The sequence below is a fragment of the Stegostoma tigrinum genome, chromosome 2 (genome assembly GCF_030684315.1).
Source record: "Stegostoma tigrinum isolate sSteTig4 chromosome 2, sSteTig4.hap1, whole genome shotgun sequence".
NCBI lineage: Eukaryota > Metazoa > Chordata > Chondrichthyes > Orectolobiformes > Stegostomatidae > Stegostoma > Stegostoma tigrinum.
The window spans coordinates 146,125,362-146,141,246 of NC_081355.1; the positions used below are offsets into that span (position 1 = coordinate 146,125,362).

Sequence of the window (15,885 nt, forward strand, 5' to 3'; positions counted from 1 at the left end):
TTCTATTTAAATAAGTTGCATTTTTAAATAATACTAATGCATTTAATGTGTTCAGCATAAACTGGTCAAACTAAAACTTTGCGTATTTTCCCAAGAAGACAGTTGTTCTCTGTGTGATTTTATATTTGAAGTTCATGACATACAATCCATAGATTAAATTAGATTCCCTTCGGCGTGGGGACAGGCCCAACAAGTCCACACTGCCCCTTGAAGCATCCCGCCCAGACCCATTCCCCTATAGCCCACACACCCTGAACACTACGGACAATTTAGCATGGCCGATCCACCCAGCCTGCACATCTTTGGACTGTGAAAGGAAACCGGAGCACCTGGAGGAAATCCACAATGACACGGGGAGAACGTGCAAACTCCACACAGACAGTTGCCTGAGGCTGGAATCGAACCCAATTCCCTGTGAGGCTGCAGTGCTAACCACTGAACCACCGTGCCACCCCATACTCAATGGAATAACGTTACAGCCGACACAAGTTCATGTTTTACAAAAATTGTTCCCTAATTCATCAGTCGCCATAAAGCAAATTTGCATTGGCCGAACACATTACAGCAGAACCCCCTGTAAATGCGTTGGAAGTAGTTCAGTGATATCTATCTGAATAGCTGAACAAGTAGTTGGGTTGTCTTCACAGAACTGTTTGAACAGGGTCAACTTGTAGCTGCTGGAGTTGGAGTGAAGAGTAAAAGACTTGTTTGAGACATATAAGATCCTGAGGGGTTTTGACAGGGTGGCTATGGAGAGGATCTTGTGGTGCGTCTAGAACTGGGACGTCAGATGTTTAAAAATAGGGGGCCACCACATTCTATCAGAGGAGAAATTTCTTCCTCCTAAGGGGGTTTAACTCTCTTCCAGAGAAGATGGTAAAGAAAAACAGAGTCTCTGCGATGTAGACGGAAGCCATTCAGCCCATCAAGTCTGTGCCGCCCTCTGAAGTGTATGCAACCCATACTGAGCCTCCCACCCTGTCCCCATAACCTGCCTTTACTGTGGCTAACCCACCAAGCCCACTCACTACAGACAATTGTCCATGGCCAATCTATCCAACCTCTGGAGGAAACTGGAGCATCCAGAGAAAACCCACACAGACACCAAGAGAATGTGCAAGCCCCACATAGATAGTCGCCTATGACTGGAGTCATTACTGGATCCCTGTTTCTGTGAGGCAGCTACCCAGACCAAAGTGGTGAAGGCAGCCTTTTAATCTTTTTTTAAGGTAGAGCTGGATAACTTATTCATATCAAGTATTTATTAGGAATAGTCAGTACTGAGGAGTGATGAATCAGTCATGATCTTATTGATTGTCAGAGCAGGCTCAACAGGCTGAGTCGTGTACTCCTGCTCCTTAATAGTTTGTTCATAGGTAACGTATGTCAATGGACTCCTAATCCAGAGACCCAGCCTGATGTGTACGAGTTCAAATCTCACCATGGTAGCTGGGGAATTTATTTTAAATTAGTAAACATCTGGAATACAGAGTTTAAAATGCCCTAAGTATTAATGCACATATAACCTACAAGAACAGAACAAATCAATTGTCAACAAATCACCTGCTCTCCCTCCAAACAGCTTTCATTTATTACCATGCTTTGTTTACTATTAATGAGACAGTTTTCAATGTCATTTGACACTATTACTTTCAGCCATGAATACTAATGTAAAGAGAGAATGTGGCCAAAGTTTTCATTTCGCACTCATCATGCATGCATTTTTCTGCAGTGGTGTAAATTGTTGTTTACTGTTTGAAATTTGACATTCCTGTAATTGTTCTGATAAAGTGCAATCTGGTAAACTTCAATAAGACCACTTTCTCTTCAGTAGTACTGAAATTCTGCTCAACTTGCATACTTGTTAATTTTTTTTGTGTGGAACGTTGAATTTTAGAAAAGCATTTGACAGACATTATATTGAAAATGTTGCCCATACCATTGTAATTTCTGCGTTCTTAAAACAAAATATGTGACTGGAGTCATGTAAGACTTTGGTATTATCAATTTGTAATCCATGTTATCAATTTGTTCATGATATGTTTTTATTGAAATAATGAGAATAAAATATAGTACAACTTTGTGAACATTACTTAAGACAATCCCAGTTCACTCCCATGTTTTTGAATGGATTATTTCAATGGTTTGAGGATAAGTTCCATACTGCCAAAGAAGGATCTAGCTGCAATATGAGTTTGTCTGATGATGGCAACTTTATAAAATGGATCACCAATTTGCTTGATAGAGGTTCTGGTTTGAATGTAACAGGTTATGTTCCCAAGGTTGTGCACTGTGGCTCCAAGTTGCTGATTGCATAGTATGTTGTCCGGGTGCCAAACTCATGACTCCAAACTCCAAACCAGCCTGACTGAGGTCACCAGGCATAATTCTGGGGTCACAAGTTCCTTTGTAACAAGCCAGACAGCATCAGAGGAGCAGGAAAACTGACGTTTCGGGTCGGGACCTTTCTTCAGATTTTCTTCAGATTTTCTTCAGATTTTGACCTGAAACATCAGCTTTCCTGCTCCTCTGTTGCCTGCCCTGCTGCCCCTCCAGCTCCATACTATGTTGTCTTGGACTCAAGCATCAGCAGTTCTTACTATCTCTTTTGTAACAATGTGTGTGAGAGATTTGATTGGCCAGTTCTTGAGGCCTGATTGCTGCTTTGCAAGATCCATTGGAAAGGTAGTTTTTTTTATTTTTAAAATTCTGTAGATTTTAAACAGCTTTGCCTGCTCCACCCATATCTCATCCAAATACTATGAATGTTTAAAGGGTTAAATTACAGAAACAGACTGCAAATCTTTCTTGTATTCCTTTAAATTTGACACCTAAGTGGTGATTTCATGGAGCTGCTTAGAAAGATAAATGGATTTGAAAAGATAGATACAAAAACTAGCTTGATATGAAATTCATTTTGAGGATCGCTAAGCATTCTCTTCCCCAAGAGCAGAAGAGGCAGTGTCATTGAATATGTTTAAAGGTGAGTTGGGTACATTCATGATTGACAAGGGTTATGGAATACCGCAGACAGGGTGGTTGAATGGCCTACTCTTGCTCCTAATTGGCATGTTTTTGTGTTTTGTTGTATTTTCTCTGAGATGGGAAGAATAACAAGAAGAGGTACTATTGGAATTAGAATCATGGCACTAAGGGATGAAATCAGAATTCAGTTTTTCCTGGAGTAAGTGACTATCCCAGAATCAACTTCCTCCCTTATGAAGATTCTGGATGTTGGTCAGTTGAAATTTTGGAGAATGAGATGGACAGGTTTTTATTCAGTAAGGCTATTGAGAGATTTTGATTTCTCCCTGTGTATAAACGTATTTATTCACCCTGGAATGTGTATTCGTAAGGAACATACTGTCAAGCTATTTCAAGAATTCTATTAGAATAAACACTGTACCATCTCCCTTAAAACACATGGATTAAGAGCAAAAAAACTCTCCTCCTGGAAGAAGCATTATTTTCTTGTCATTCACCTTGTCCAAATAAGTATTTTAACCAGCCTTGACTGCCTACCTGAACACAATAATACGCTTCAAGGATCTGAAAGGAATCTATTTCCCTAATTGAACAATGAATTATAATGGTGACTGCAATCAGGAGTCGTGCCTTTCACAACAAGAACTTGTAAAAGGAAGCAGCCCACTAGACACTCAAGGGGATAATAAAATAAGCAAGAGATAAGCAATAAATGTGGCCTTGCTGTCATAACTTGCATCTTGCCAACAAATTTTTTTAACTGAACTAAAAAAAATGTGCTCATGTAATATCCAGGAAACACTAAGCCATTTCGCAGTAAATGTTATGTTTGTTGCTGCATTTTTCATTAATGATGTAAAAGTTATCTAACAGTACTGTTGATTACTGTTAGAGGTTTACAGCCATCCTTCTTGCTTCATATTCATGCTTGAGAAATCTGATGTAAGAGTTGTAATGTGAATTTTCTGTTAATTGTAAGCATTATAATGGAAATAGTTGCCAGAATAAACATGGTACTGCTGGAATTTGCTTACTTCTCCATTCTAAATCTGCACAGATTTGTTGGTGTACAGTTGCAAAGCAATGTGTTTTTCAACCTATCTAAGTCTTTTGTAGCTGTTTTCCTAACCCAGTAACTGATGAGAAGCCTTTTCTGTTGCAGCTATCGTATGACTACAAGTTTGATTTTGAAGATGACCAGCACAAGATCCCATGTCACTGTGGAGCTGTAAACTGCCGCAAATGGATGAACTAACTGCATTCCTTGCAATATTTCTGGGGTTCGCTTGTCCCTGGGAAAAGATGCTTAAAATCTCTTTTTTTATATAAAGAAATAAGCCTGGAGCTCTCAAATAATTTTCCTCATCTCCAGCAGCAGCACAGAATTCTGTAACAAGCATAAACTAAAGACTGGTTAAGTTGCCAGTTGTCCATCTGTTCATTTATAGTGCAGGTGGAAGCAGATTACTAAATGGTCTAGCACTGGAGTTACTGTCCTGTATTGACTAGAAATGAGAAATGGTTTTATTAGGAAAAGAACCAATGGCTGGCCTGCTTTCAAGTAGGATAGGCACTTATGAATGTAGGACTGAATTCACCAGCTAGGGGAAGGATCAACAGTGCTGGCCACCGCCTTATTTGCAAGGGGCAGGCCCTCTAATTTAAAAATAAATAAATAATTAAAAGTAGACACCACTGAACAAGGAATGTACTGAGATGACTTCCTTAGGGATACAGCTAAGGGAAATAACTTGCACTAAAAAAAACATTTAAAATACTTGATTCCATGAGTCAGTTTATTGTAGTTTTTTGATTTCTGTATGATAAAAGAGAAACATTTTTGTATTTATTGGATAAGTGAATGAAGCTATTTTTAAAAATAAATGTAGAAGAAAGCCAAGCTGCTGCTGTTACCTGCAGATATAAAATCCTGTTACTTTGTAAAAAGTGTAAATAGAATGAGGAATAAACAGAATAAAAACAAATGACCAAATGCTACCTGACGCTGCAGCTGTTTGCTTTTAGTGGAGTTCCCCGAGTCAGGTTCCATGGCATATAATTTTAACCAACTGTGAATTAGGTTCAAAACCACACCCAGGTAGTGGCAAGAAGCCCCTTTAGCAAACCTAGATAAAAAGGTGGAGCATTGCTGACATAAGATATTCAGCAAAATCATGTAAGAGTTGTAGCCTCAAAGAATAGTTTTTATTTTTAAGCAAAATTATGAAATGTAATTATGCTAACACTGCAGGATTTTTGACAATAGGGTTTTGGAATAAATAAGAAAATAGGCACAAAAATATTATTTGTATGGATTGTTTTTGTTTACATTTCTTTAAACAAACACTGTTTTGTGTTGGCTTATAGAGGTTTAAAATATGCATTTTGAACCAGGTTAGCTTTATTTTGTACTTACAGAAAAGAAATAACTGGTACTGACACTTCACAATTATAAAGTTCAAATGAAGTTTGTGTGCACATTATCAGTAAACTGTTATATTCAATGAAACGGTCATAAAATGTAATGTATATGGCATGTTGTATTTTTTACCTTGCAGAAGAAATCAAATGTACATAGTTCTTGATAAATAGCTGTATGAATTTGTTTCCTGGATTTTTTTTCTCTTGTACAATAATATTCCAACATCCCACCAGTATTTGTCCTACAGTTTTTTTTTCTGTTCTGTATAATAGTATCTAATGTTGGGGGAAAAAGCAGCTTTTTTTTTGAAGTATAACGAGTGTTATTGGGTTCTGGAGTTTGTGCAGCCAGATTAGATCAGCATTTACAAATAAAATATTTTACATCTATGAATAGTGTTTTTGTTATGAATAGAATTGTCTTCTCATGCTGCCAAAATGCATGTGTTTATCTTGAGATATTGCTTTTGTTCAATTTGGAATGATTGATTATCTCAAATATTTATGTAGTTATTCATCTCCAACCTTTGGACAAACTGCCTTAGATTGTTAGGCTGTAATCTGGTGGATGCAGGGCGACTAGATTTAGTGATCTGAATCCGTTGGACTACTGGGGAGAAGGTAAGTGCAGTTTCACAGTAAGTGGATGATCGTAAAATAAGTATGGGATAAGGGAAACCAAAGAAAGAAGCATCTTCAGTGACATGCCAAACAGCAGATGGAGTTAAATGACACGTGCTAAACAAGAAAGAAGTTGTTGTGTATAAATCTGTTTTTAAAAACGATTATATTTGTTTAAGTGATGTGGGTGTCGCTGGGAGCATCGGTATTTGTTGTCCATCCCCAGTTGCCTTAGAGAAGATAAACCACTGTTCATGCACACACTGCTGCTTCAATGATAACAAAGGAACAGTGATACAGCTCCAGGTCAGGCTGGTGTGTGACTGGGAGAAAATTTCAAGTGGCACCTACTGCTCTTGATCTTCTCAATGATGGAGGTTGCAGTCAAAAGAGCCTTGGCAAATTGCTATAATGTAGTTTGTGGGTGACACCACTGTGGTGGTGACACAGTGTCGAAGGTGGAGAATGAGGTGCCAGTCAAGTGAGCTGCTTTGTTCTGGATGGCCACGCTTTGTAAATGTTATTGGAGCTGCACTCATCCAGGCTAGTGAAGACTATGCAATCACACCCCTGATACAAGTAATTACATGCTTAGCTGGTGTAGAGAAATAAAACAAATATAGCTGGGAAAACAAAATTGCTATCAAAGCTTTTCATCTTGTGTTGGATAGATGCAAAAATACAAAATTTTCAGAGGGAGAAATAATTCTCACCGCAAAAGAAAATAAGTCCTGATTTCTTGGTAAGTTGACTATAGTTGATTTGCCAGACAATCATTCCTGTCCTGTGTGTCAATATTGAAGTAATGTTCAGTCAACACAACATCTGCGTTAAGAGAAAGCTCAGCCTAACAAGTGGAGAACAGCCGGAAGTAAATCAATATATGTTTCATTGTTGAATGTACTCCCCTCAGTGGTGAATAATTGGCCTTTATATTTTTGGTAAAAAGAATCAACATGGGAGCAGCACAAACTGTTCTTTTCACCAATGTAACTATTCATGTATAATCTGTTCCAACTACTTCCACAGAGAGACCAAACATCTTGATCTTGTCGCTGCTTCACATGTAATTTCAGATCTGAGATGTTGAGCTATTGTGGTAGATGTCATTTTCAGCTAGGGTGAACGTCCTGTCCCAAATAGAAGGTCAATTTGTGCATTCAAAGTCAAAAAGTATTAATGTGATGAATAATAGAGTTGAGTTCAAAATCCTAGATTTAAGTAAAGTTGCTGGAGTACAGGGTAATGAGGTTACATGAAAGCAGACCATGACTGATAAATTTGTCCAGTGTCTCAATTTCAATACATTGAAACTGACTTCTTACTAAAAGCTTCAGTTTGTTACTTAAATTAACTTCCCAGCTTCAATTGCAGTAAGGATTCATTTTTGGCATGGTGTTATTGTCATAAGTGGTGAAATTAAAAGTTTAATGATGAAATTGTCAGTTGTAAAAATCCATCTGGTTCAGTAATGTTTTTTTTTGTTCACCTGTGGGATGAGGGCATCACTGGCTGAGCCAGCATTTGTTGTCAGCCCATTTGCTGTTGGCTTTGTCTTTAGGAGAAAATTCCAAGGTATTGACCCAGTGACAGTGAAAGAACATCAATATGTTTCCAAGTCAGGATGGTAAGTGGCTTGGAGGGGACCCAGTGGTGTGGTGTCTCTGTTAGACTTGCCCTTCTAAATGGAAGTGGTTGTGGGTTTGGAAGGTGCTGTCAAAGCATCTGTTAGAGAGTGTTGGTGTTGGAGGAGGGAGTGAATGCTTGAGTGTTGTTGGTGCTCCACCCATCCAGACAAGTTGGGAAGTATTCCACATGCTCCAACTTGTGCCTTGAATAGGCTTTGGAGAATCAGGAGGTGAGTTACTTGCTGCAGCATTGTTAACCTCTGATCTGCTGTTGTAGCCAATATTTTAAATAGTGCAACGGTGGTAGATTTGCCAACTTTAGGTACATTCAAGTCGTCATTGGACAAGCATATGGACGTACATGGAATAGTGTAGGTTAGATGGGCTTGAGATCGGTATGACAGGTCGGCACAACATCGAGGGCCGAAGTGCCTGTATTATGCTGTAATGTTCTATGTAGTGAGTCCCGTTCCCGTTCTTGTCAGTGGTAACCCCCAGAATTTGATCATGGATGATTCAGTGATTGTCAAGCGGTGATGGTGTTTTGGTGTGTATTGCCTGGATTTTGTGACAAAAGATTGTTACTTGCTACTTTTGAGCCCAAGCCTGGATATTGCCCAGGTCTTGGTGCATTTGGATATGGACAGTATCTGAAGTGCATGAATGGTGCTGAACACTGTGCAATCATTAGCAAATGTTCCAACTTCTCACCTTACGAGAGAAGGAAGTGTGTTAATGAAGTAGCTGAAAATAGTTGTGCCAAGGGAATTCCTGCACAGATGCCCTGGAGCTGAAATGACTGATCTCCAACTCCAACCAGAGTTGTGTTTACCCCTAATTTTCTTTGTGATTTGAGTTGTGCTGGGGCTCCTTGATGCCACTCTTGTTCGAATGTGGCTTTGATGTCCAGGGTTGTCACTCTCTTCTCACAGCTGGAATTCACCTCTTGTTCACATTTGAACCAAAGCTGTAATGAGGTCAGGGACTGAGTGGCCCAAAAGGAACCTTAACTGGGTGTTAGTGAGTAGGTTATTGCTGAGCAGGTGCTACTTGATCTCGCAGTTGATGAGTCTTTCCATCACTTTACTGATGATCAAAAGTATACTCATGGGGCAGTAATTGGCCATGGAGCAGCAAGTTCTGGAGCACATATCTTTAACATTACTGGAATGTTGTAAACACCCCATAGCCTTGGGCAGTTTCCAGTACCTCCAGTGATTTCTTGATATGTGGAGTGCATCACCTTGATTGCAGACAAGCATCTGTGATGCCAGGGACCACTGGTGGAAGCCAAGATGGATAATCCATTCAGCATTCAGAATGCTTCAGCCTTATATTTTATACTTCAGCGTTGGACTCTTAGACCATTGAGGATGGGAATATTTGTGCAGCATCGGTCTCCATTGAGATAACGAGGTGTAGAGCTGGATGAACACAGCAGTCTGAGCAGGAAGGGTGACATTTCGGGCTTAGACCCTTCAGAAATGGCTTTTCTGAAGAAGGGTCTATTCCCGAAATGTCACCCTTGCTGCTCCTCTGATGCTGCTTGGCCTGCTGTGTTCATCCAGATGTACACCTTGCTGTCTCAGATTCTCCAGCATCTGCAGTTCCTACTATCTCTGTTTCCATTGATTTGTTTAATTGTCCACCACCATTCATGACTACATGTGGCAGAATTGCAGAACTTCGATCTGATCTGTTGGTCACAGGATTGCTTAGTTCTATCACTTGCTTGGTATGCAAGTAATTCTGTTTGGTAGCTTCACCAGGTTGATGTATCATTGTTTGTCTGGTGCTACCCTTGACATGTTCTCTTGAGCTCGCAGTTAAAACAAAGTTGATTTTGATGATAATAGGAGAGGTGCTAGATCATGAGGTTACTGATTGAGATGCAGCATGATTCTGCTGCTGATGATGGACATCTATGAGGCACTGTGGGTCAGTCTTAAGTAACTAGATCAGGTTTTAAGGCTGTCCCATTTAGTGCGGTGATAGTGTCTTACAGCACAATGGAGGGTATTCTCAGTGTAATGGCAGGGCTTTGTCTCCACAAGGACTGTACAGTGGTCACTCATAGATTACTTACATGGCAGATTGCTAAGAATAAGGTCATGTTGTTCTTTTGCCCTCTTTAGTTCCCACAGACCCAGCTAGATTCTTAGGATCCAACCAGTTCCATCAGTAGTTGACAAACCACTCTTGGTGATGGACGTTTGAAGTCTGCACCCAGAGTCCATTTTGCACCTTTACCCTCAATGTTTCCTACAAGTGTCATTCAACGTGGACAAGTACTGATTGATCAGCTGAAGGAGTCCACTGCAATCAGCAGGAGGTTTCCTTGACTGTCTAACCTGAAGCTATGAGACTTTATGGAGACTAGAGTCAATGTGAGGACATCAGGTCAACTTCTTTCTGTGCTTTCACCTGCCCTCAATCTATCCTGCTAGGTTCAACGTGCGAAGGGGGAAGTTTAAAAGAGATGTGCGAGGCAAGTTTTTCACACACACTGGAACACACTGCCAGAGGAGGTAGTGGACGTAGACATAGCATCTTTCAGGAATTGATTGAATAAATGAACAGGAATGGAATGAAGGAACATGGATCCAGTAAGTGAAGACAGTTTTAGTGTGGAAGGGCAAAATGTGTTGGCACAGGCTCGGAGGGCCAAAGGGCCTGTTACTGTGCAGAGATAATGGGAACTGCAGATGCTGGAGAATTCGAGATAACAAAGTGTGGAGCTGGATGAACACAGCAGGCCAAGCAGCATCTCGGGGACACAAATGTCAGCTTTCCTGCTCCTAAGATGCTGCTTGGCCTGCTGTGTTCACCCAGCTCCACACTTTGTTACTGTGCAGTTTTGTTTTTTGGGTAGCCTGGAATAGTCATGGTGTGTAAAACATGGTAAGGTATGATTCTGTGAGTTTGACTACACCAGGCTGTGAGACGGTGCTACCAATTTTGGCATTGGTCTCAGCTGTTAGTAAAAAGAACTTTTCAGTGTCGGCAGGGCTGTTTTCGCCAATTTTCAAGGAAGTAAAACTGCTATTCCTACCTGATTTGGCATACATATGACTCCAAATCCACAATAATGTGATTAACTCCTCTCTGCGCTCTCAATTGGCCTTACATTCTACTCTGTTTTGACTTTGTAGTGGTTTAATACAAGGAATTGAAACAACTTGGACCATCTATCATCAACCTATGCCTGAAATAACAATGATAAAATCAGCCCTGTCCAATCTGCAAAGTCCTCTTTGCTAGCATCTCAGGGCTAGTGCTAAATTTGGAGAACTGTCTCATAGATACTAGTCAGGCAACAACCATACTCCCCATACACAGCAAATCATCCTTAACAGGTAGGGCCCCCAGCCACCACCATGGCCATCATCCCTGTCTCCTGTTTGTTTTGGCCCATTGGCAGTACTGAGCCCAACAGAGGTGACCACACAATGGTACATATTTGGTTGGGTGTTGTCCTAAACATCATGAAGTCTCATGGCACCTGGTCAAACATGGGCAAGGAACCATCCAGCAGATTACGACCTATCACCAGCCCTTGGTTCAAGTACCTGATTTTGCTAAGTTGTGCTGTCCTTGGAAGTACTGAGGGTAACAATAGTGCAGCATGTACTCATCAGGGGAAGCTTGGCAGCACCACTGCTGACTGAACTGGTCATCCTAAAAGATATAGCTGTACTTGCTAGCTTGGGTTTGTAGCCTGCGAAGGGACCAACAAAACAGAGAAACATTCTTGAACTCATCCTCACCAATACGTGCTTGCCTCAAATACATCGGCCCGTAACAGTGTTAGTAGCAGTGACCACTGCATGATTGTTGTGAAAACCCTCATTTGTGTTGTATGGTGCTACCACCATGCCAAGTGGGATTTACTTCGAACAGATCTAGCAACCCACATAGGGTACCTATGAGATGCTGTGGGCCATCAGAATTGTACTCCAACACAACCCCCCAACCTCATAGCCTCACATGTTCACCCACTCTAATTTTACCATTTAGTTAAAGAAATTGACCCTAGTTCAATGAGGAGTGCAGGAGGGTATGATGGGAACAGCATGCAGCATGAGGTTTCAAGTTGGTGAAACTATAACACGGGACTACTTGCATATAAAACAGCATAAGCAAGAAATGATAGACGGCTAAATGATTCCAGAAAATGGAGCAGATGGAGGTTTGCAATCTTTCACTTACAGTTGTGAATGTTGGTCCACAATTAATTTGCTGGAGTAGTGGGCTTCATAAATATGTCTGTCATCAGTGGTGGAGAAACAGTGCAAATTGAAACCCAGTAATAATTTGAGTAAATTTGTACATTTCAGTCAAAAGTTTATCAGTGATATGCAATTTTGAAAAATACACGAATAATTCACAATCTGTAAATTCAGGAATGGTTTTTCATGATAAATGACTGAAATATAACACAAATCCTTGGCACATTTATGTCATGGAGTGGGGACAAGGATTTTGATTCACAGCTTTCATTGAAATATTGACATTCAGCAATTTTGAAGTGTGTGTATGAAAGGATTTTCATGAGAAATATGTAAAATGTTTCCAAGGTTTGTGCCATAAATAAAAATGTGTTCCCATCATACTCAGCGCAGGAACATCCCACTGCCAATTTTTATCTTTTTGCTCCTGTTGCTTTAATTCATATATATTTACAAAAAAGTACAAATATTAGACACTATAGGGGCTTTAAAATTTTCCACAAACCAAGCACTATCTATCATTTAAATGTTCAGGAACAGACGTAGATGTAAGATAGTTGTCCTTTTCTGCTCTCTGAAACCAATGGGAATTTCCCATTCATAATTGGGTTTTGTTTTGGACCTGATGCTGCATGCTCATGGCTGCATAGGAATTTATAAACACTGCATAATGGCCATAGGTTTGAATGGGTCATTTGCTTATAAGACCATAAGTCATGGAAGCAGAAGGCCATTCAGCCCATTGGGTCTGCCCATTCAGTGAGATCATGGCTAATCTGATAATTCTCAATGCCACTTTCCTGACTTCTCCCATAAAAATCTGACAGCTTTGAATGTAGTTAACGACTCAAACTGAACAGCCCTCTGTAGTAAGGAATTCCAAATTCGCTACCCCCAGAAGAAGAAATTCCTCCTCTTCCCTGTCTTAATGACTAGACTAGGCTTTTCCATAAAACAACCTTGCCACATCTGCCCTGTCAAGACTTATCAGTCTTTCGCCTTATTAGTTTCCCTTTCACTTTCTCTTGACTGATAGTTATTGTCTTTATTTCACCTGCTCCTTTCACCACTTGATTATTTAGAAATTTTGGCACGTTATTAGTGTCTTCTACTGCAAAGACTGACGCCAAGTATTAATTCTTCTCCTCTGTCAATCTTTATTTCACCTGCTCCTTTCACCACTTGATTATTTAGAAATTTTGGCACGTTATTAGTGTCTTCTACTGCAAAGACTGACGCCAAGTATTAATTCTTCTCCTCTGTCAATTCCTGGCCCCCCATTATTATTTCCCCAGTCTTATTCTCTAAGAGGCTTATGTTCACCTTAGCCTCTCTCTTTATAGAAGCTCTTAAGTTTCCTCTTAAAAGTTTATTTGCTCCTCCTATTATTTCTTTGGTCACCTTTTATGGCTTTTTGAAACTTTTCCCAATTCTCTGGCTTATCACTCGTCTCTGCCACATTGCATTTTTTTCTTTCAATCTAATGTCATCCTTAACTATTTAACCATAGTTTATTCTCTTCCTGGAATCTTCCATAATGAAATATATATTTCCTGTAAATGATAATACTTTATCTAGTCCATTCTTGTAAATAAAGGAATAAAAAAAAAATGATTATCATATAATGACTTTTCATTTGCTAAATGAAATGTGGCAAGTGTTGAACATGGAAGAGTACTAATTCATCAGCTAAGGGAGGATGGTCCCCAGTAATCAGCAACTTGTTTTGTCGCCCATGTTTGACCTGAAGCCATGAGCCTTCATGGGGTCTCAAGTAAATGTTAAAGATTCCCAGGCCAATGTGCACATCGTATACCCCTACAACACCACCTCTGCTAGGTCTGCCCTGCCAGTGGAATAGGGTATGTCCAGGGAATAGTGATATCTAGGACATTTGCCTTTAAGAATCGGAGAGGATCCTCTACAGCGTGGAAGCAGGCCCTTCAGCCCAATAAGTCCACACCCACCTTGGGAGCATCCCACCCAGACTCCATCCCCTATAACCCATCTAAGCTACACAATTTAGCATGGTCAATCTACCTAACCTGCACATCTTTGGACTATGGGAGGAAACCCACGCAGACACAGGGAGAATGTGCAAACTCCACACAGATGGTCAACCAAGACTGGAATTGAGCCCAGGTCCCTGGTGCTGTGAGGCAGCAGTGCCACCCCAAAGTACGGTAAGGTATGATTCTGTGAATATGAACATGTCATGCTGTTGCTTGATTAGTCTGAGACAGAGCTCTCCCAATTTTGCCACTAGACCCCAGATGTTAGGAGGACTTCCCAGAGTCGATCATGTTGCTGAGAGTCTGGAGTCATACGTAGGCCAGACCATGAAGGACATCAGTAAGCCAGATAATTTTTTTTCTCTGACAATTAGCAGTTGTTTCATTCTCTTAATTCCAAGTATTTATTTTATTAATATTTCATCATCTGTGATGGCACAATTCAAAACCAGGTCCCAAGAACATTAAGTTTCAGCATTAATAGTCTAGTGAAAATACCATGAAACAATCACCCTTCTTAGGGATTAGTATTGGTACACATGCTTTTCCTAATGTGTAATGAATGATCTGGATCTTGGTGTGCATAGATCATTTCAAAGTTTGCAGATGACTTGGAATGTGGAAGAATTGTTAGCTGATAGGGAGAAGTTGTTCTTACTCATTAAAAGGAACAAAAATGAGATGGTATCAATTTAAAGTGATGTGCAATATAGCAAGGGTGATGTGAGAAAGGATACTTTCACAAAACAAGAAATTAGGGTATAGATTACACTGCTTGAAAATGAGGTGGTGCAGGTTCAGTTGAGATATTTAAGCAGGTATTGGGTGATTTCTTATTAAGATTTGAAATAGTGTTCAATAGAATGGGATAAAGGCAGGAGACTTGTACTAGATAATGAAATCATTTGAGGAACTGGTGCAGGCACGATGGACCAAATGGCCGCCTCCTACCTGTAACAATTCTGAGATTCTTCACTTAAGGGGATGTGAATCTTTTGAGTTTCCACAGTCCTCTTGGATAGAGAATTCCAGTCACTTACAAGTTTTAAGACCAAAATTAATAAATTTCTGGATACGAATGAAGAAAAATGAGGATACTGTGGCTAACAATGGCATACAAGTAGAAGAGCAGTCAATCATTCGGCCTACGCCTGCTCTGATTTCCTATGGTGCAATGTTTAAGTGTTACCAGTGGGATATAATCAAAACAAACTTTTCTTTCAGTCCTCTAGTCGTAAGACTAGAACTCAGCACCCTCGGCTGATGTTCTGGGACATGGGTTCTAATCCCATCGTACTAAATTGTGAAATTTGAATTTAACCAAAAAACACTTAGATAACCGTAAGCTATATTGCTATTCCATGTCAAATTTTCATTTTCATTAAAAATAAACCATTCTGGTTCACTCATGTTCTTTAGGGAAGGAAATTTGCCATCCTCACCTACTCTGGCCTATGTTCAACTCCCGACTACAACAATTTCCCAAGGGAAATTCCGGGAGAAGGTGGCTCAGTCATCAGGACTGAAAAGGGAATCGCGGGCAAAGGCTTGGCTATTCAGCAACCAGGTTTGTAGATTGAGTGAGTTGTGCCTGGAGAGAAAGACAAGGTACATACTTCCTTGCAGTTGTAATCTGCTATGAGTAGAAAGTGGAAACAAGACCTGAGTTTGGTGACTATTGGGTAAGGTTTTGTAATCAGTTCCTGGTTTGTTCACTGGCAGGAGAACTTGATCCTGTTGAGTGCACTTCCTGCAATAGTGGGAAATCAGGGACACCAGTATCCATGGTGACTACAGATACTGGAAGTGTGTTCACCTACAGCTCCTGGTTTATGGCATGGAGCACGTGGACCTTTCAATGGACTCACTATGGAGCATCCATGAGGCTGAAAAAGTTATGGGTAGCACATTTAGTGAGCTGGTCACATCACTAGTAAGGGAGGAGAGTTGGGTGACTACCAGGAAGATCAGAAGGCTCAGGCAGACAGT

The 15,885-nt window shown here is 40.3% G+C and overlaps 1 protein-coding gene across 14 annotated transcripts in view; it reads left to right on the forward strand.

The window, feature by feature from the left end:
* Positions 1-5,764, forward strand: part of kmt2ca (lysine (K)-specific methyltransferase 2Ca) — a 489,348-nt gene extending 483,584 nt beyond the window's left edge. For all 14 annotated transcript variants that reach the window (XM_059639788.1, XM_059639789.1, XM_048520987.2 and 11 more), the window contains one exon: positions 4,148-5,764. In XM_059639788.1, coding sequence (XP_059495771.1) covers positions 4,148-4,240 — 93 coding nt within the window. In that variant the 3' untranslated portion in view covers positions 4,241-5,764. The remainder of the gene's footprint in view (positions 1-4,147) is intronic.
* The last annotated feature ends 10,121 nt before the right edge of the window (positions 5,765-15,885 follow it).